At 37.1% G+C, this 22,947-nt stretch overlaps 1 protein-coding gene across 1 annotated transcript in view; it reads left to right on the top strand.

The window, feature by feature from the left end:
• The window catches only part of PPP2R5C (protein phosphatase 2 regulatory subunit B'gamma), a 79,076-nt gene that overhangs the window by 5,738 nt on the left and 50,391 nt on the right, over positions 1-22,947 (top strand). Inside the window, exon 3 of the mRNA XM_039552114.1 lies at positions 11,195-11,354. Coding sequence (XP_039408048.1) covers positions 11,195-11,354 — 160 coding nt within the window. The remainder of the gene's footprint in view (positions 1-11,194; positions 11,355-22,947) is intronic.

Here is a 22,947-nt window from a genome sequence, read left to right as displayed (position 1 = left end):
GTATTTTGATGTGTTGGTTTTTTTTTTCTTTTTAATAGACACAAATCAAAATGTAATAAAATGTAAATTGTATTAGCCATTTTTCTTGCTATGCTAGAAATGGATTTATTGACAGCATGCATTGCTGATGTTGGACTACAATCACTGCTGAAACCGATTTTAAGAAGAATTTAAAATCTTTTAAATGCTGATCCATGCTTCTATCCTGCCACTGTCTCACAGCCATCACTTTTCAGTAGGTTTATTACCGGTAATGGCTTCCAGTGCAGAAATTTTGTAAGGTTTTGTTCTTAGAAGTTTTTCTTCTGTGCTTTTTGAGGCCTTTTTAATTTAGTTTCTTAAGCTACTCAGCATTTTTGGATACATCAGTAAATGGAATTGCTGAAAAATTACAGAAATCTCTGTTTAATGGGCCATCTTCAAAACACTTCAGCAGAAGTAAGGATTTTCATCCCTCTGAAAGAACCTGAAGAGGTGGCTATCCAGTTTTCCATGATCACCTTTCCTATATTGGCCCGCACATGGTGGTAAAAGATGGTCGGTATTCTCACTACTACTTTTACTGATTCCTGATTATATGAACAGATATGATTGTCACTTCCATTAAAAGTAGGAAATTACAAAAGGAATGTGTCGTAGGAGCAGTGTTGATGGTTTTGCACGGCTTTTTTAGCTGAGATTGTATGCGGAAGTATCCTAACCTTTAAAGGAAAGCAAAGAACAGACAAAAGCAATAAATCCAGCATCATTTTGTGTTAACAGGTTTCTGTGATCACCAGCAGAAGTTATTTAGAAAGTTGACTGGATATTTTCTATATCTCTTGTTTATTTTTCTCATGTTTACTGTTTGTGATTTTCATTGTGGTGCTATTTACCCTGAGAAACAAACATACCTGATCTTGAAGATGGTGCACAGGGACTGTTACACAGCGTCCAGTTTGAGAATAGAATTATACTTGAAAGTCTTGGCACAAGTAAGTACTAATTTGGCAGTTCATTTAGGCACCATAGGAGAGGAGGTTGAGGTGTGGGGATGGGGGAGGGGAGAAAGTTCTGGGGTTTTCTCCTCCTTGTTAACATGTATTAAGACTACTCCTAAATAATTTCTGGAAATACCTTCTTGTCACAGATATGTATTTATTCATTTATATAAAGCATCCGTCATTTAGGTCTTTTCCATTATTGTTGTTCAGTTGCAGAATCACAGAACAATTTGGGTTGGAAGGGATCTTAAAGACCATCTACTCCCAATTCTTCTGCCATGGGCAAGAACGCCTTCCACTAGACCAGGCTGCTCAGAACTCCATCCAGCCTGGCCTTGAACACTTCCAGGGACGGAGCATCCACAACTTCTCAGGGCAAACTGTTTCAGTGCTTTACCACTCTCACAGTAAAGAATTTCTTCCTGATATTTAATCTAAACCTACTCTCTGTTTAAAGCCATTCCCCCTTGTTCTCTCCCTACATGCCCTTGTAAAAAATTTCTGCATCTTTCTTGTAGGCACCCTGTAGGTACTAGAAGGCTTCAGTTAGGTCACCCCAAAGCCTTTTCTTCAGGTTGAACAAATACAATCCTCTCAGTCTTTTTTCATAGCAGAGGTGTTCCATCTCTCTAATCATCTTTGTGGCGCTCCTCTGGACTTGCTCCAGCAGGTCCATGTCCTTTCTGTGCTGAGGACTCCACAGCTGGATGCAGTGTTCTGGGTGGGGTCTCACCAGAGCAGAGCAGAGGGACAGAATCCCCTCCCTGCCCTGCTGCCCACGGTGCTTTGGATGCAGCCCAGGATGCTGGTGGTTTCTGGGCTGTGAGTGCAGATTGCTGGGTGATGTCCAGCCTCTCGTCCAGCAGCACCTCCAAGTCCTTCTTGGCAGGGCTGCTCTACATCCGTTCATCCCCAGCATGGATTGGTACCAGAGTTGCCTGGACCCTGGTGCAGCACCAGCCCTTGGTCTTGTTAAACCACATGAGATTCACGTGGGCCCATTTCTCAAGCTTGTTCAGGCCCCTCTGGATGGCCTCCCATCCTTCAGGTGTGTCAACCTCACACCAGTTGGGCAGTCTCTGTAACTCAGTAGCACTGCATTTTTGGATACATTGGATTCATCATCTTTGAGGTGTAAGATTGTTCTTTATATGTTCTTCATAGAAGCTGGTGTCCTTTACAAAGAGATACATTTAGCAGTGGTAGGCATCTTCATCACGTAACAACCCTGGCTGAGCCCTGGCTCTTCTCTTCAGTATGTGCTCAGCTGTGTGCCCCAGCTGGACAGGCAGAGTAGCCAGTGCTTTCATGAGCCAGTCCCATGCAGTAGTAGATAGAGGTGATCTTAAAACTGGTGGTCTTGCATTTGGAAGAAGAGATATATTATGAAATTAAATTTCAAACAACTTGTCCTCTCAAGTTTGAACCATGGAAGGACTATAAATAGACAGCATTAGACCCATTATGTAGCTTTCTAGGGCTATTAGTTTGGGATTTTACTTGTAACATTAGCAAAACAGGATTTTCAACCAAAACTCTGTATGAAGTTGGGACGGATTTTTGCTTGAATCAGTTATAACTGATACAAAATAAAGTCTGTGGGCTTTGGAGTGGGTTTGTTTGGTTTTAAACTGGTGTGCCAACTTCTTTAAAAAATTAATTTGAAACTAATTTTTGATCGTGGCTTGCAGTTCTGATTTTCTTTCCTGGAGAGATTATTTTAGTGGCTTGATATAACCTTTAAAAAATATTTAACATGTATACACTCCTAGTACTAAATGAGGGACTATTTGATGAGTAGAGAGATGCCATATGTGTTACTCAGAGCATCTACGCAACTTTTGGTTTGTCTTTAACTTCTGTAATTTTCCTATTTCCAGTTTTTATTGACATCTTGGCTTTTTTGTTTTGGGAACGGGAATTTCCTTCTGTGGTCCAAGCAAAGGCACCTTAATAATTAATAGTGGAGGAGTTACCTTAACGGCGTTTGTTATGTAACTTTAATATTATGCTTTTGAAACTAATGGAATTATTAAAGTGTACCAAACACTGTTTATACAAGTATTATATTACCTAAAATGGGATGCTTCTGAAAACAGGATCTTATGCCCTTCTTACACAAGGCTGACAACTACTTGTGTAACATACTGCGAGGTGTGAGAACTGTGTGTGGTTTGGTTTAGTACTTGCTATCCTCTGCTTCTTAATCATGTTTTTAAGCTCTCTGAATCCTTCCTGAAGCAGCACAGCAATGAAGGTAAAGGCTGTTCTGATCAAAAGGAGCAAAGTGCCTTTCAAAAATGGATACCAGCATTTTCTAAACTGAAAACATCCTTTTCATCCTTTGTTTCAAATTGCTTCTCTTATTTTTTTTTTGGAAGAGTTAAGGCCTGCCACTTAGAGAGTACTCAGATATCCATTAACACGTGTAATACCGAATTACTAATGTAGGTATCTCTTGGAGAATACAAATACTAAGAAAAAATAGGTAGCTGTTGAATCTACCCATATTCACAGACTTGAAAAACATACCTTGTATGCATTTTTTCCCCCCCTCAATTTCATTTGAAACCAGAATAAATTTGTAATTCTGGAAGTGGGATGGTAGGCTTAGAGGGCCATTTACAAAAAGCAACCAGCCAAAAGCTAGGAAAAAGATCCTGGCCTATTCCTAAATACGCTTCTTAAAAGATGACTGCCAAATATTATAATTTGCTGCACATTTATAGTGACTTTTATATACTTCCTCATCACTTCTCAGTTTAGCAGTCTGAAATACTTACAAGTGAGCTTCTCCAGTGACATGTAAAATAAAAGCATGATGAGAGCCAAAGATGAAATGATTTGGTGTAACAGTTCTGTAGAAGCAGTTAAGGTTATTATTCATAGAATCATAGAATGGTCGGGGTTGGAAGAGACCCATAAGATCATCCAGTTCCAACCCACCTGCCATGAGGAGGGACACCTTCCACTAGACCAGATTATTTATCATGGACTATAACTCTCTCAAATAGCATCCAGTACAAACACCAAATTGGTGGGCAGGAGGTGAAGTAAAAAAAGATTTCAATATGAGTGTGTGAGGTGAGAAGCTTCTATGAATAGATCAGGGAGCACAAAAATACAGACCTCGGTGGTAAAGCCACATGTGCAGTTGCCTTAGCTCATCAGTGGCTGTATATAATTAAAATCTACAGTACAGTATAGGAGTTAATTAAGTAATTTAAACTAGGCCATCTTTTATGCAGATTCTTTATCCTTATATTTATAAAGATGTTTTAAAATAATCCTTAGGACATTATCTAGTTTAAATCTTACTTAATCAGATAGCTGGTCGTTGCAGGTAGCAATTTTTTTTTCCTGAGGGCATCTGGTGCTTTGAAGTTTTGTGATAGAAGATACGTTAGGAAACAAGTGTTGCTTTGCTGCTTTTGTGAAGTACCAGGTGCTCACTGATGGTGGTGTTTCAGCAAACACAAAGCTGCATGAATCCACTTAAAGTCTGAGCCTGGGCATCCTCTTCATCTTTGCCAGTATTCCGCAACCTCGGGCTGCAAATCTGAGCTCTGACTGAAAGGAATCAAATAGCAGCTTGTTCCTGGAGTAAACTAGTTAAAGCAAAATTAAGTTTACAAGAAGCAAATGGAAAACAAGCCTTATACTACTGATATTTAATTGTGAATGTAAAATTATAGTGTATTAATATCAAGGATGCAGCACACTGAGCTGACACATGAGATTAGTTTGGTGTGTTGCAAGTCAAGTCTGTTACACAAAGCTGTGATGATACAGTTCTTTAGAAGATAAAATTTGAGCCTTGTCTGTAAGCAACAGGAAATACAAGCAATGCTTTGTGTTGTGAAAAATAAACAGCAGCAAGAAAGACGGAAGAGGTTCAGCAACTTGTGGATCAGTCTTCTAAAGTGATTTGTGACTGTAAAGTTTGTTGTGGGTACCCCTCCACAGCAAAGAGGGCCAGATGGCCTTCACTGCTTGTAGGAAACATCCCAGTCACTGATGCAATTCAACAGACTCCATGCTATCTCTGGCAAAACACTAATGGAACTCCATAGTTAGACGTTGAGAATAGCCAGCAGTAGCACTGCTGCATGTAAATGCAAAATCGTGGTTGTTAAACAAGTACTAACAACATAAATCCATGAGTGCTAAAATATATAAACTTTGCCTTTTTGCTTATCATTATAACAGCATGGATCCTCAAAGCTTTAGGATGCAGCTCTTGCTATAATAAAAACATAGTAAGTTATGCTGAGATACACTGGATAGTAATCTCTACTACTGAGGCTCTTTAACAGTAATAAGCATATTTGCTAGAAAGGCAGCTGCAAAGATCATTCTAGCAGCTAATCCAGATATCATTCTGGCAAATGATTTTGTTGAGGAAAAACAATAGACATCTAAATGGCCATCTGTGTGAAACTGCCCAAAGCCTTCAGCACCATAAGATGCCTCTCCAGAGACTCTTCCGTAAGTTGTTTGTCCAAACTGGCTTGTGGTAGTAAAACTAGTGAACAATAATGGCATAGTAGCAAAAATCTTCAACAAAGAACTTCAGAAACGTCTGCTGTCCAAAATGGTACCCAGCAAACATGTTGTTTCCCTGCTGTTTTTAACTGTGTTGTTTATGGATCAGTGCTTCCTTTTGTGTATCCAGTGGATTCCGTATCAAGCTTTATCTACTGATTCTCTGTAGATTGAAAATATTGATGTTAAAAATCATAGCTACTTGCTCCATAATAAACTGCTTGCCAGCAATTGGGCACTACTTGCATGAACTAAAATTACTGCAGACTGTCTGGATAGCTCTGTCAGGCCTTATCTTTAATAAATAAAAAGAGTTTATTCTGTTGTTATCCACTTGGAAGGCATGCTGAATTGCTGCTGTTAACAACACAGAATTGAAATCAGCTGACAAATACTGCTCTCCTGGTAGTGTGTTGTCTTGAATAACTTGCCTTGGTCCCAGCTGCTAATGTCACTTCACCAGCCCACTTCTTGCAGGTATGGTGTGGATATATTTACCAGGTTGATGGCAGCTGGGCCATATGCCAGAGACGATCTGTCCTTGTTCCCACCCCCAAACCAGTAAATGAAGATCTGGAAAGGAGAGAGCTCTGTGGTAGTATTCAAGATTCCTGGAGTGTTCAGAGATTTTCACACTACTTTGAAGTTACTGCAGAGGGGAAAATATTACATGGAAGGCTCTTTAACTGCTCTCCACCCATTTTGACTCCTTGATCTTTGATTTCAGTTCTCATCTCAAGAGACTATAATAAATTCTGTTTCTCAACCTAATTACATTGATTATGTAAAAAGCCTTAACCTGTTAGCCAGATTTTTTTGGTTACATACTGGGCCCTCATACAGTTTTGAAAATCAAGTTGTTAATGTCCCTTTCATGTTTTGTGATGATCTTTGTTTAGTTTCAGTAACCTGTATTTCAATTTCATTGTAAGTATGTTAGATGTAATCCAAAGTGCTTTCATAGCATTCTAAGGCTGCCTTGGCAAGAAACAAGCTCTTCTGGGTGCTGTAGATCAGACTTCTGTTCATCTTAGTGAAAAATAAGTCCATGGAGGCTACTTACTATACCAAAAGGAAAAGAGGGAAGGGATTAATCCTGCATTAAAATAAGTATTTCCCTCTGTTTCAGATTCAGACTGATGATTCTTTTAAAGTGTTCTGTGATTTTTGCTCTGTGTACTTGTCTTTCACGGGGAACCTTAGTCATGTGTGAATTGGTACAGGGTTCACCTATCCAGATTTCATAGTTCAGAGTTTTTTCTCAAGGTTTTGCTGCTGCCATCATGAAATGGTGTGCATACTGATATAAACTTGAATTCAGTGGTGATACTTATTAGAAGGCAGAAATTTGCAGGTTAGTGTTAGACTGATGTGTGTCAAGAAACACCATATAGGGTGCTGCCCAGCACACTGTTTCTTCAGGCAGAGAATCTCCATTGCCTTGTGCTTAGGAGATCTGATTTTTGTCACTAGTAAGCCATCCAGTTTTTTAAATCTTTTAATGACAGATACATCAAGGTGATTTTACTGTCATTTTCAAATCCTCACCTTATTAGTTTATCTTAGAAAGCAGCATGCAAGTTTGCTGCATCATTATAGAGTTGACACCACTTTAGGCTTGGTTTGGTTTGGCTTTTGATTTTGTGGATCAGAAGGCTTTGTGTCCTTTGGTCTAATTCAGTTACTAGTGAGTGTGCTTTGAAAGGCAAGGTCAGACAGAGTTCTTCTGGTTGCCCTTGTTTATCAAGGTAGCTTGAATTTTTGGGAGACTGTCAGAATGGGAGGAATAGGGTCTTCTGAAAGACTTATTAATGTACATGGGATGCAGGGTGGATCCTCTTTCCAGGTCCCACTATGCTTTCTCTTATGTGTTAGTTGTCCAAAAGTAAAAGCTGCCTTGTGGGATACTTGATGATGCTTAGTTTGATTTCAACACTGTTAAAGCTACTGTTAAACGCTGTTAAAGCTGTTAAGCTACTACAATAGTAAGACTCACTCCTTTAACTTATATCAAAGCCTGAATGTCCTGGCCAAGCTTAGGACTCTGGCAGCAAGGCAAAGGACGAATAGGCAGTGAAAGGTTCACCTGCTGTCAATAGACAAGTTTCTAAAAGAAAAATCAGCTGTAGCTGTAGATGTGCTTGGTCTACTCATATCTTTCTTTCCCTGGCTGAAAATGTAGTGTTGTGTTCTAATCTATACCTGCCTGTGTAATGCCAGAGGGGGTAAAGATCCAACTTTCCTCAAAAGAGTGATGTTAAGAGAAGGAAGGTACCAGATCCTGCTTGATGCAGGACTCAAGGGATGAAGGGATGCAAGGACTATCTACCTTGAACTGTTGTGACTGGCAAGAAACCTTCTCTCCTCCTCACCTTTCACTCTCTTGAATTAATTTTAAGCTTAGTCAAGAGCACTGAGGAACATAAACTGTATACTTTCAATTGTTAAAATCAGAATTTAAAAGTTGAAATCACACTTTAGATGATTGTCTTAATGTTCATTGAAATATGTAAAGCTCTAGCTTTTCAGAAATAAATGGATCAGAAAACCTGAGGGTTGTGTTTTAATTTCGATTTGAAGAAACCCATTCTCAATGTGACATTTTTCAGAGCAGTTTGTGCACTTTTTTAGATATTTATCAGCACTTCTGGAATTGAATGTGCCTATCTCTATAAATATTTGGGTAGGAGAGAGCCATTTGTCAGAACAAGGGGAAGAATAGGTATTTCTTATTCTAGTCATAGGAAGAGAACCGATAAAAAGGTATCTGTAGTTTGACTGTTCTGGTGTCAAGTACATCGAACTGGTCACTGATGTAGCAGAATGTCCATCACTTACTCTTGGGAGCTGTGGTGTCTGTGGTAGTTTGGTTTGTTCCTGGGAGGAAAAAACTGAGCTTGGCTCTTCGATATGAGCTAACAAGCACAGTACTTTCATAGAAAGTGTGTTACCTTGAAATCTTTAGCAGATGGATACACAGAATTGTTAGTCTGAATTTGTTTGCCTTTTTTAAAGAGATGTAGTTAAAATTGCTGAGCTTTTTGACTTAAGTTAACTCACTTTCTCCAGGTGCCCTTCTATCCAATGTTGTCTGCAAGCTCTGGAGGCCAGCTCTTTTGTGGTAGCACCACAGTGCCACTTGCAAGTGGTCATTGCACGGCTGTGTGACACTGAAATAATGTTTTAGAACTTACTCTGTCAGCTTTCTGGTATGTGCTGGCTGACTGGATCATGACTGAAAAGCAGGGGTGATCGTGCTTGATGGTAGGAAGGAGGAGAAAATCTGTTGGATAAATGGTCCAGTGATTCAGAGCTAGAATTACTCTGGAGTCATCACTTCTAGATGGGAAGTTGCCATAGCAACAAAAAATGCTTTCTTTCAACATTTCTGATTAGAAATGTTACCCATCCTCTTAAGTAACCACTTTTGGCTATCTTGGAATTTTTCTGCAATTTCAAATACTTGCTTCCCTGAGGTGTGTGCTACCTTAGGGTACTGTAGTCTGTGCATGTGTGCAGACACATGAGATGAAAGCACCTGTTAATTTGAAATGGAGAATTTGTTTGCTAATAGAGGGAACAGGAAAATGGCTTTTCCTATTCCAAGTAATGAAAAAATACAGGTGGCAGTGGAAAGTAGCCAGTTCAGAAAAACACCATTAGGCTGAAGAACAATATTGAAAGTACAGAATCCTGTGCAGTAATAATGTTTATAATGCATCTTAATTAGCATTTATTGCTTAATACACGGTAAGTCATTGCTTCCTAATTCTTAGTGCTGTTTTTCTTTTGGCTTAGTCTATTAATAATTTTGTTCGTAATGCTTTTTAAAATTTCAATTAATGGATAGAAATCACCTTGCAGATCACTTGTATTTCAGCATAAACATTTTTCAGCATTTAGTTTTTGAGATTAAAAAGTGAAATAGTCTGAAAAATGCAATGTAACAGGTATTACTTGCACATAAATGCTTTCAACTTGCTGATGTATTTCATTTTCACTGGAACAAGTTCTAGAGTGTTTTTGGTAACTGAGGCTTCTAATATTCACTGTACTGTCTCTCCTTATTTGTTCTATAAGTTTGTATAAGGGGTTTTGCTTTTATAATATTAAATTTGCAAAATGGTCATCTTAAATGTGTTTAATGAAAACTAAATGTTGCTTTCAGTCATCTTTGGTATATTAAGTACTGTGTGTATAATATAGTACAATTGTTAATCTATTCTTGAAGCATATATTCTTTTCCAGTTACGCTACTAGAACAAAATTTGAATGAAATTAGTGTCTTGGAGACTCAAAAGGTAGATATTTATGTATGGTAGCATTTCCATGCGCACTGAATGTATACACTACAAGACTATGCAAATTGTTCCCAGCTTTTCTGGGAATACTTTTCAGAACATGAAGAAAATTGGTTTCTCTTGCTTTAGCAATAGCTCTATGAAAATGCCACCGATGTTATTTCATGCAGGAATGAAGCTGCTTTCATACCTACTATACTTAACAAAATTCTAATTAAATCAAGTCAAACTGTCAAAGTACCAGCATTACAACTTGATTTCCATCATGAATCCTATTCCCATCTTACTTTTTTCCCTATTTCTTATCTTGTGGGCACCTTCTGAGAAGAATATGGTCTTTCCTGTAAGGAAAGAGTGCCAAGGTATATTTTGTGTGTGCTTCTAGTTTGCAAATTTGAGAGACTTCTACAGCAAATTAAGGGCCTGCAAAATGAATTATGATATTGAAGCAAGAGGTCCTTGTCAGCTGTTTCTATATTTTTAATGTATCACTCCTAGATGTTTTATCATTCTTGTAATGAATATCATGAAATTATTCATATTTTAAAAGTTAACTATTGCCTCCTTTAAACCTGCTTTTCCTCCTTCAAAAAAAAGGGGAACGAGAAAGGCAGCACCACAAGTTCTGACAGGCTTTTGTTAAGGATGCATTTTATTCAGCTTGAGAGAGAGCACTGTCAAGTGTAGTCAGGGAAAAAACAGCCAACTGGAAACATATAGTGGGAACCATTTTTCTTGGTTTATGTTATAAACTTCATACAGAGGTACAGTGACAGTCTGATAAGGATTATTACCATAACAGCAACTTGCTTTGAGTAGGCGGTAAACCACTACAAATCTTAAGGTATGTTTTAGAAGCTGTTAAAGCTACTACCACAGTAAGACTCACTCCTTTAACTTTATATCAAAGCCTGAATGTCCTGGCCAAGCTTAGGACTGGCAGCAAGGCACAGGACAAATAGGCAGTGAAAGGTTCACCTGCTGTAAATAGACAAGTTTCTCTGATCCCTTTGAAGATGAACTTTAATACCTTGGAGACCTGGACTTCTCAGAGGAGGGGAAGGTGAGAGTAGCTGAGGAACTACATTATTTGAAAATTTTTTTTAATTTGTCTGGTAACTTCAAATAAATGGGCTACTGCATGTACCAAGGTGATCCATTCCCGTCTGTATGAGGGCTATGGTACAGAAATGAATGCTGAAAAGATGAGCAGAACAATAGGTGGCAATACATTCAGAGGATGATGGATACAATAGTTTAATTAAAAGCATATTCATTTTCAGTTATTTCTGTGACTAAAATGGCTTTTTAGAAGACTTTTCTAAGTTCAGCTCCAATTAACTGCTTTAATTTCTTTTTAAACAGGTGTCAAATAAAAAATCAAATAGCACTCCTCCCCCAGCACAACTATCTAAAATCAAAGTACCAGCACCACAGACAGTAGTGAAGAAGGAAAAGCGTCAGAGTTCTTCAAGGTTTAATGTTAGCAATAACAGGGAGCTTCAAAAACTGCCAGCTTTAAAAGGTACGTCTTTCCTAAGTAAAATTACTCTTACGGGGAAATTTGGGCATGAGACCAAGAAGCATCTCAGCTATCATACTTCTAATAACTGGGCAGCATACATAATATATCGGCTGTGCACACAGGCAGATTGCATATACTTGCACTGGGTGGTTTTTTCTTTTGTTCTATCAGTATTTGAGGACTTCCAGTATGTTGCCTTCTTGGCAGTCACTATAGGCAATGTCTGTGTGACAGCATATTCACTCATCTCGCATAAAAGCAGAATTTGGGCGCTCTCTGCAAAATATTAGGCATCTGTCCTCAGTGCAGTGTGCTCAAACCATGCTTTGCTTGTACTAAAATTTCTCTTGACATTGTTAGAAGACCTGGTCTGTCACTATTTATGGGTCTGTTTTTCCTGAGCACAGGTCAAGCAGAGTGGTGTCTTTTTACTGCATATGAATTTTTCCTTTGTTGATTTTAAGGCTTTGTTATCTTCTAGATTTATATTTACTGCCATCTGTGACAAAAAGATGATGATAACTGATGCGTCTTCTCTTACTAACCCAGCTTTAATCATCTTTATTTGTTCTGAAGGCTTATTTAGAGGAAACAAAAAAAAAAGCAGTTTTGAAGTGCAGTGTGTACTGCTTTCCAGTGTTCAAGATTGGCAGTGAAAGGCTAATGGATCACTGAAATGTTGCGTACTGGTGTAGGCAATGTGAAATTATTGGGGAAATTATTGGATTCTTTCCTCCAGTCATCGTTTTCTTAACATAATGTATTAGTGTTTCTTTAAAATAAACTCTGCTTCTCAGCCTATCTGAATTACACTGCATTTCACTCAGATCAAATTGGATTGCAAGATTTTTCTCTTCACACAGATACCTTTTTTACAAAAAGAATCTGAAATACTGTCCATTATGTTAGTATAGCAGCCTATATACAAGATGCTGTTTAAAATATTCCAAGACTAAACTACTGCTTACTTAGTTAATTTCAATCTATTTATTACATTTTTAGATAAGAATATTTAGCACCACAGATTATGAATAATATGTTCTGTCTTTTAAACTAACATAGAAGGTTCATGCACAAGCTGTGACATCCAGGGCATGAGTGACATAAGCAAAAGACACTGAATTAAAGTAGTGATTTTTATAAGAAGTTACGCATACAGCCACATTGACTGGCATAACCTTTTGTTCAAAGACTCAGCCACAAAGAAAAACATTTGTTTCTTGGTCCTATTTTAAATACAGTGGTTCTGGTAGTGCCTGGTACTGCAGCTCAGGGATACCAGAACTGAGCATGCAATTACAAGCGACGTGGACAGAGAGCTGGAAATGGGAATAATGAGTGCAGATGGGAGAGGAGAGAATGAATCCATCTTACAGTGGTGAAGTTTAAGATCTGTTTTCACCTTGGCTGTGTTGCAGTTTAAACCAGTAGGCCAATGAAGGGCAGAAGAATGCTTGCTTGTACTTGGAAGAGGGAGGAGTAAAAAAAAAAATCTTAAAAACCGTCTGAGGTATTTTCACAGAACATTCTAGCACTTTTTGACACAGTGTACCTTGATGTGGAGAAATGGTAGGAATATTGTGCACTGTAATTGCCTTGAGTCTCCAGTCATTCCCCCCACCCTCAGGTGAAAGGAAGGAAAAGATCTTGAGCTTCTCCCTGGTGGATGCCTGATGCTGTGTGTACGTCCCCAGGCTGTCAGGGGCCAAGCTGTGTTATGGAACACTGGTGCACTTGTTGATCTAGTGAGGGGTAGTAATTGCCACCTTTTATTAGTAAAGGTAGTTAGAGCTTTAGTATGAAGATGTACCCAGTCTCATGGTGTCTGCGTAATGGCTGTGCTTACTCCTGATGTAATTCCAACCTGTTAGGGTTGCTGAGAATACTGTTGGCCAGTCATGCTGTTCCTCTAAAAGATACAGATACTTGACTTAATGCACATTTAGTGGGTCAAGTGAACCTGGGAAGCTTTCTTTTTGGACATATTTAAGTGTATTGTTTAATGTCTGTGTCTGGACAGGAGTTAAATTGGACTGGTAGGCTGTAATTTAAAGGACTGAAATGATTAAGACAGGTTTGACTTCTATGAAGTGCTGGGAAGAACATAGTATTCCTTCAGGTTAGCTGTGCTTAACCGGCTTTCAAACTCCTGTTACTTATAACAGGTGGCTGTATTTCTATGGCTACAGTACCAGGGGAACCTTTCTTTTGTCTGTAGTAGAGGAGGAGTTGTGTATTTTCTTACAAATGTTGCATTGACTACTGTGTAGTGTGATATACTTTACACGAGACTGTATTTTAAGCACAAAATATAGAATGAGGTTCTTTGTATACGTAAAGATCCATATTAGATATGTGAAAGCTTGTCACTGGTAAGTTCTAAATGACCTGTAGTATTGGTGAGATAACCACCTCTCTTCTGCGCTGTGGGTCTGGAGATGAGGTCAGCAGATCACTTGAAATAGTGGGAGGGAAAGGAGGAGCTGCCAAGGTGGTTTTTCATCAAGACTTCTTATTTAAGAAATACTTTTATGATCTTCAGGCATGCTGCAAACTTTGTTGCACAAAAGTGCTGATGATAAGCTTCTGGAAATACCAGCATATTTTCCCTGGTGACTGGTATTAGTGTGGTATGATTTGTGTTCATTGGAGCAATTTATGATTAGTGTTATGCACCCTCAGATTATCCAGGAAGCGGAGGAGCAGGATAGCTCAGATAATGCACAAAGAAAAGGAAATAGATTATGAATTAAGAGGCTCTAAGAATAGAGCCGAATGTAGAAAAGAGAAGTCTCTGATGTAATTTGTTTGTGGAACATCAAGATCCGCGTATTAGCAAAGCTGCAAGCTAGTGAAGCTCCCTGCAGCACAGCGCAGTGCAGCCTGATTTAGTTGGGTAGAATAGGTAGCTTGTCTGCCCACAGATAACCCATAAGTATCTCTGGAGAAGTGCCTTCAGAGCAGTGTCAAACATATTGAAAAGATCTTACCTATTTTCACCAAAAAAAGAAAAATTCTGTGCCAACAAATTTGTGCTGTGTTGATTTCTGCTTATGCAGTTCCCCTTGTTAGCTAACATTGGTAGTACAGGTACTTAAGTTACAGAAAATTGATTTTTGCTCTAAGTTGTTTATTGGGAAAAAATTACTTACTGGTCTTAAAGGTGTGTTTTATTTTATTGGGGTTTGAAAGCTTGCAGGTTAGTGCTTTGGTTGTATCAAATATAAATGGCAAAGGATGCTTCCGCCTTCAGAAACTTACAGTTTCTACATTTTTGGTTTCCTAAGAAAGCAATTTGTAATTTAGGATATGTTAAAACTAGTATATTAAATATAAAATATTACAATTCTATAAATTGTGAAAATTGTTTAAAATTTAAAAAATATGTTCTGTATGAAATAAACCACTTAAGTGTTCAGTATTATTATGTAAATATACTTAAAATGTAGCATATCCAAGCTTGTGCATACCTGACCACTGACACACTGAAGGAGTTTGTGTTCTTCGCAGCTACTCACTTCAGCTTTATGCAAGAAGCTTGAATTCATTGTTACACTATGAGTAATTTTTTCATGGTAAATGAGATTTTTAACTGTGCAAACAGGTGAATGTACTTGTATTCAGACGCTATTTTGCAAGAATGTGCTGATTTTAGTAAACAGTAAATATAGTAAACGAAAATAAGAGATAACTTTGTACAAAGTGGTGAGATTTTTAAGGATGTGGTCTGGATCTTTACAATATGTAAGAAAATGCCGCAATGAGAATTTTTAAAAATAGTATTTAGACACCCTAACTAGGATAAGATGTTTTATACACTGTCAAATACAGTTGTGTCACAAATCTAACTTTAACCTTCAAGTAATACTCATTAAAAAAATGTTCTCTGTCAGTTCTAGAATAACAAATTTGAAAAAAATAAGTCAGTACTACTTAATATTCTGAAATGTTGCAAATTTCCCAATGAACATATGTTACTCATGCATTTGTAAATTTGGGCATGATTCAAAAATACGTTTTTTTGTAGCATTTCTGTATATAGTTCTTAAAAGCTGGGTAAAATCCTTTTATAGCCATATAAAGGCCTCTTGGATGAAGTGTCGTGATTTAGTTTGTGGGTTTGGGATTGGATTTTTTTGCTGGTTTTATTTGGTGTTTTGGGCTTTTTTTCAGATAAAAGTGAACATTGTTTGATATGATCTTAAAGATAGAGATTGGACATCAGCTTTTATTTTCAAATACAGTTCTGAATTTATTTTAAAAGTTACTATTTACCTTTTGGAGTTGGACTTTTGGGCTCAAAAATGTGGATACAATATTCTTATAAAGGTTTTTATCAAGGTAGGGAGAAATGAGCTATATTGACAGCTGTGGACATACGTACTGACTTTTAGTGCTGAGAAGTATAGAATTGGTTTCTTAATATAGAATATCTGCATGTGATAGGATTAAACAGATTCTGATATTTTGTTGTTGAAGATCTTGCCACACATTTTGATCAGTCCTGGTTTTGATCTTCTGGTGATGTCAGTTTCTGCTTTAGCATGGTTTCAACATTAGAGGTACTATTAGTCATATCTATTTGAAAAACCCAAAAACAACCAAAAAAACCCCACCCAATAAAAGTGAGGGGGTGGAAAAGAAATTAACATGACAGGTCATTTTTCTGAGCACATTTCATGCAGAGAGCATGGGTCTTGTTTTATTCAAGTAGAGACTTCTGAGCTCTGCCAAATTCTGACTCTGTTCTGTGTAAAAGAACATCAGGGTGGTGTCTCAGCTTGTCTGCCTCTGATACAGGACTCTGATAGGGAGGCAAGCATTATTAAATCTTTCCTAATGTTTTTAAGTTGTAAATGGCTGCCTAGGAGATAGCTCTGTTTTCATTGTCTGTACAGTATTAAAGTCTGATGAATCAAAATTGCAGAAGAGGTGATTCTAGTTTGAGTCTGATAACTAAAAAAACAAATTTACCAAATTTTGATTGGTAAAACTGTTGAAACCATGAGAAAGGAGGAAAAAGTGAGAATTTCTCAAGGGGTCAGAAATGTAAACTTATTGTGTGTTTTTCTCAACTGCAGAGTACAGATAAGTAAGCAAAACTGATAGCAAGTAAATGAGAAAGCAAGTCAAGTTTTGTTCCTGGTACAGCAGAGAAATTCCACCGTGTATGTTGATAATTTCTACAAACTCTTATTGGAATACTTAAGTTTAAACTTAAGCAGTGTCTGTTACCTGTTCGTTTAAAACTAGCATCTATTTTTCTTATACGAAAGAGACTGACTGGACATGTGCAATGTAATTGAATTTATGAGAATCGTGGTGCTAATGGACTGCTTTGAGGTTTGCAGGAGCATTTTTCTTACAAGCTGCTGAAATTTGAGATCTCAGTGTTTAAGATCACTTTCATTGCAGAAACCTACTCCTGCCACTTGTAATTTATGTAGAGAACAAATACGCAGTACTTTGGCCTTTCCAGTGTAATTGCACTTCTTATGTGCATGCATGGCAATTAAGGAATTGTGTCCGGCTGCAAGGTGGTAGCATCTCTGTTTAGCTAAAAGTATGTTACGCAAAGTACGATGATAGATTAAACAAGATAATGCTGCTATAAAATATAATTTACCCTAATACATAATTCATTTAAAAGACAAAACACTGAGACAAAACGAATCTCATGTAAAACATCAATGAATGCAGTTTTGTGAAATAGGTCGTTCTCTTCTTCCTTATATGTGACCTACAGTGGAGTGAGTATGCTAAATGCTGTCCTTCTGGTCCTGTGTTCATGCTTTTATAGGTTTTTTTGACATCCCAGTGTTGTATTTAATTTATTGAAACAAAAAGTCCATCATGGAAAATACTACAGAAGCTTGTTCTTTCCTATATCAGTATGGTTGTGTCAGTGAATGTATATATTATGTGAAGGAACTGTGGAGGCTCTTTGTCCTGTTACTTTAGCAACTTGTCCTTGAACTTTGATCTTAAAAAGCATTATCAGTATTGCGTAAACAGACTTTCCTGTACCGATTTTTTTCTTTTAAATGTTTAAAATAATTACTAACATGTGTGTGCTAAGCATATACATTTCTTAAACCCAAAACTAGCAATTGTTTGGTGTTCATCCAGGAAAATATGATCTATCAAATGAGTAAATATTTTAATGTTAATGGTTATAAAATAACTAATATTAAACTCTTTAGAAATTATCCAGTCTGTATTGCTATGTAGCATTTTAAAGATTAAGAAACATGATAGCCAGTGAATGAAGAACTACCAAAAAAAAAAGGCAGTAGAGAAAAATACTTGCTTGAGTGTGTGAATTTTTTTCCTTCAGCTAGTTTTACATTAAATCATAGGCTTGGATTAATGAGCCATTTTTCATTTCAACTGCCCTATCAAACACCTACTCATTAGTCAGCAGCTGAAAGTGTTAGAAGAATGCACTACATCTGTCACTGGCAGCATTTCCTACCAAACTTGTTTCCACTAAAGCTTGGATAGAATCCATGAAAATAGGATTTAAAATGTGGTATTATCTTATTTTCTAGATTCTAACCTGTCTCTGAATTCAGTTTAGATCTCTCTTAAAATGTCTTTTATTATGCCTTCATTTACAAAAGGAACATTTCGTTCCATTGCATAGATCCTCATTATAATCAGATCTATACATTTTTGCTGCTGCACTGAACTTCTTTCTTCTTAAGACCTCAACAGATCAAACATTGAATTTACACACATAAATATCAATCAGTGTTTGTTGGATAACTAGCATGGTCTCAAATTTTTACTCTTAAATGTAATTTTTACACTTTGTTTCTTTAAAGTGGTTTGTGTGGCCTGTGTAATAGGGCCACAGACAGCACTGAGTTTGGTGTTATTTTGGTGGATTTTGCATAGGGCTTGATTAAAAGTGTGCCAGTATTTGAAATGAGTTTCTGCAATCTGGCCTAGGAGTTAGGTTTTGGTACCAGATACTAATTTTAAAATAGATTTCTTTTAAGGTAATGATTTTGTGTTGTACAGCTTTCTGAGCTCAACCAATACCTACTGGTTTTTCTCCCTACCCCCATTTACAAAACTACTTAAGTATACAAGATTGGTTGAAGGAAAACTTGGCACTGTTGAACCTGTGTGCTACAGTGACCATGCAAATATTAGGAAATCCAGATAGAGACAGGAAATCCAGTCAGAAGCAGATGTTTACCAATTTCTCTTTTAACTGATTTTTGCTGTACTAGAAGGAGTAAATATTATCAATTTTTCAATGAGGAATTGTCTTTTGCCATGCTTCAGTCTTGGGAATTTTTTAAGGAAGCTGCATGGATAGTTCATGTCCCTTTCATTTATCCAGGTAAGGATTTTTTTCTTATCTCTGTGTTTCTCTTGATAGCTAGGTATTAGCATGGTGTTCACAGCCTCTGTTTCCTTGAAGAGTTTCCTCTTGGCTGTCCTTTGGAATTGTGTCAGAACCTAGTAGGAGAAGCCCATATCCTTCCTACTGCTATGGTTTCTCCTCCAGAATGTGTAGTATCCAGTACCTTTCCTTCTCTAAAACAAAGTTACTGTCTTTGAGTAACTCATTGTTCAGGATTGTGATGAGACCCACATTTTCTTTGACATCATTTATGAGAACAGTATGTTTTGTGTAGGCTGTAATTGGAGTGGGGAAAAGTAAACTACATTGCTCCTACCAGAAAAAACAAGTCATGTTTATTCCTGTCCCTTTTTTGGGTGTCTGTCTGGTGGGCCAGGTAATGGAATCAACATGGCTCAAACTCACCCTTTTCTCATTTTAACTCTGCTCAGTTTCCTAACCTGGTTCAGCCATGGAGCTGCACAAACCCGTGTACAGCAGTTTCAGACAGTTGGGCACCTGTGCCTCAGAAGAGAGGGGTTTGCAGCAGTAGCTCCTATAGGTTTAGCTCAGCTTACCTGCCACGGAACACAGTCTAAGTTAGCAGAAAACTAACCTGACAGTAAAGTGGCTTTCTGTCGCTTAGGGGACTACACCAACTCAGCTGTGGGTCTCGTGACCACTGAAGCAGATGAGAGCAAAATATTTTCAAATGTAAAGCAGAGAGGAGTGCAGGAAGGGGCCTGAAGCAGTCTGCAACAAGGCTGTCTTAGGTTGATGAAGAATAGCAATTTCAGCAGTTGTGGAATTATGCCTTTAGTAACCTTAGAGCTCAGACTAAATACACTCTCTTCCTCTCTCAATCAAAAAATGAAAACTCATATAGTCTGAGAGGTAACCAACCCAAGTGTCTTCATGTCAATAGAAGTTTGTGCAATTTTAATTATCTTATGTTGTTGATTCTGTCACTATCAGTTAGAATAGTAGGTGGTGTAGAACGGAAATAAAGGCAACCTTTGGGCAGGTGAATTTGCTGTGTGTGTTGGAGGGGGGTGAGAAGCGGGGTGTGTGGTTGTTTTTAAAATCAACAACCCAAATTGAATGTTTGTTTTTGAAAAAGTGGTACATCGCCTCCAAATGTAGAGAGTATTCATCAGCTATAGTGCTGGATCCTAACTAAATGACCTTTAAGGTCACTTCCAACCAAAACCCTTCTATAATTCTAGAAAGTTACACAGTTATATCCTGAGAACTTTATAGGATTTTTCCTTCATTCCCATCATTGGAAAGTTAGAACTGATGAGCAGGGTTCAGAGGAAACCTGTAATAGCTACAGTTTCACTATGCTGTCAATATGGTTTTTTATTCATTTAATTCTAAAAATGGATAGCTGAAGTTAATACTGTTTTTCATTTTCTTGCAACAGAAATGTCTTCATAAATTTGTTAAAGTAAGCTCTTCTTCCTCCCATTATTATTATTCATTAGCTCTGTTCCACTTGCACTAATATTCTTTCCCTTCCATTAAGAAGTCAATTCCTAACTCAATTTTCTTTGCAATTTTTTCCCAAATGAAGTTGCTCAAAATAATTCAACTTAAGTAAATATTTTCCTTCAGTGGCAAATCAAATATTTTAAGACTGAAACAAAGGGAGGGTATACAAACCTCCTGAGTAGAATGTACTCTCAATCTCTCTGTACAATGGTGAGAAGACAGCAGATGTTAAAAAGCAGAAGGTCTTACGAAGATCAAAGTACTTCAGCTCCACTAGTGCCCTGTCAGAATTACACCAGAAGTACACTGAATAATGGCTGTTTTAACCAGTTTCTCAGTGGTTTACTAAGTACTGGACTCAGACCTAACAGAGTCCAGCAAAGAGGAAGAAATGAGAACAGGGTATGTGTTTTCTGCAAGAGAAAACTTACTGAATGTGGCCGAGTGTTCTGCCAATAGAACTGCTAGCACTGTGAATGTCACATTTACTCTCTCTAATGAAGAGCTTTCTAGGGGGCTTGACTCTTAAAGCATTACCTAAAATTTGCTAATGAACCTTCAACTATGAAAGCCATGCGGATGTATAAATTGGGAAATGGCACTGTAACTAAAGTAACGTTCCCTTTTTGGTCTGTTGTTAAATTGTGTCCCTGGGGACCAGCAGCCTTCCTGGCCATTTAATCTTTGCAAGGAGTTCCAGAGAGAAAGAAGCAGCAGCTGACCATTAAAGAAAGCAAAGACATGAGTAGAAAGGAGGAGTGATAGAGCAACTGTTCTTAAATGTATGGTTACCAGATAAATTGGAATTTTAAAGCTAATTTTTGATGCTTCATACTGTGGTTTACTACTATAAAATAATCTAATTCTGCTTTAAGATGGGAAAAAACCCCAGAATTTTCTACAAGATCCTGCATGTGAAAATATTTTTTAAAATTACCCAAGTTGTTTAGTTTTTTCCTTCATACATCAAAATCTTGTAGAAAACCTTGTTTGAGGTCAGTCTTGGTTTTATTTTTCAGTCTAGGTTTTTTTAAAGGCATATCTCTATGGTAGCTTTTTGTTTTATAAGGCTGAAACTCACATTGAACTTGGTGATTTTAAAAGTCTCTTCCAACCTTGATGATTCTGTGATTGTAAGGTATACTCAAGGGATAGATAAAAAACAAAGCTTTTGAGGATACACCTTCCCTGGTTTTGCCTAGATTGTAAAGACAAAGGATTTGAATCTCTGTAGTCTTAAAGAAAAGGTTTTAAAAGTTCATGTGGTTCATTTTGATGTTGTCAAAAGCAGGATCAACTACATTTATGTCACACATTGTTTGGTGATTTTTCAAACTACTAGAAAGCTTTCAGTCTTTTATTTTGTTTCAGTGTGCTTATTGTGAGAGGATTTCATTTAATTTCTAGCCTATTCTTCCTTGAGGTAGGGTGCATTTACTTTTTGTAGTGAATGTAGAATAATTAATTCCTTCCACCTCCATAATTATTCTTTAAAGTACTTGGATATTCTCAGTCAAGTCCCTTCTATTTATAAAACAAACACACCAACAACAAACAATCCACACCACATCAAACAGAGGAGCTTTATTTTTTTTTTTTAACCAAGTAATATTTTACAGATTTGTTGTCTTTGGGCTTTCTCATCATGTTTACATCCAGGATGTATTACTTTAAATTTGGCCTTGTCAGCAATCACTAAGTCCAATTGATTCTTATGGATGATACTCTTCTTTTTTATATCCCAGTTAGTCATTTCCCTTCAGGAATTGAATAATATTCATTACAGCACTAACTCACATTTGACAGTGTATTATTGTAGTGTGATGTAATTTTTCTAACCAGGTACACATATGCCCTATAATTTGTTTTTACTTCAAATTTTCATCAGCAAATTACCTAATGGAAAAGTCTCTTCTGATGTGCACTTTTTTTTTCCTTTTCTTTTTTCTTTTCTTTTTTCTTTTTGAGTAGATATAAGTTAGGACAGTATCATGGATTAAGTAATCTACATACTTATTTGCACTATATGGGACATACAGTATTTGGGGAGAACGACAGATGTGGAGAGTAACAAGTAACTGTGCCAATTTCTCTGAACATCACTCCAAGCAGACAAAATGGTCTTTCAAATAGCTCATTGTAAAAATAAGTGTGCAAGTCTCACATGATGAAAAAAAGGGTGCTCACACGTATTTTTGTAAATACGTTAAATAATCAAACTAATAAGTTCAGAAATTGTTACACTGTACTTTTTTTATTATACTTCTGAGATTATGCAGCAAAACTCTTTTCGTATGCCTATATATTGCTTCTTAGTCCTTTACTTTTCAGTAATAGTTTAAAAAGTTTTTTATAATTACTGATCTTTTTAGAAAGGAAAACCAGTATTTTGCAAAATCCAAATTTAGCAACATTAACCTAAACTGAAGGCCGATCCATTTCTAGATTAAAAGAAGTATTCTGGTCCATTTCTAGATTGAAAGAAATATTCAGCATGAAACATGAGGTTTTCATCTCCTGCTTGTCATATGTATGTATATTTATTCATAATGTACATACTAGCAACCAGTGATAAAGCAGTTCATGGAATGCTTGTGAGGTTTTATATTTCTAAATCACCAATAATAATCCAAGGACCTGTATCTTATTGTGAACTACCTACCTTTTGCTATGGCCCTTGGAAGCTAAAGTTGTAAATGTTGCCCTCAATGCTGTGTTTTTCCACGGTTAAATTGAACATCG

This window comes from Corvus cornix, chromosome 5 (assembly GCF_000738735.6).
Source record: "Corvus cornix cornix isolate S_Up_H32 chromosome 5, ASM73873v5, whole genome shotgun sequence".
NCBI classification, from domain to species: Eukaryota; Metazoa; Chordata; class Aves; order Passeriformes; family Corvidae; genus Corvus; species Corvus cornix.
This window is presented reverse-complemented; position numbering and strand designations above follow the sequence as displayed.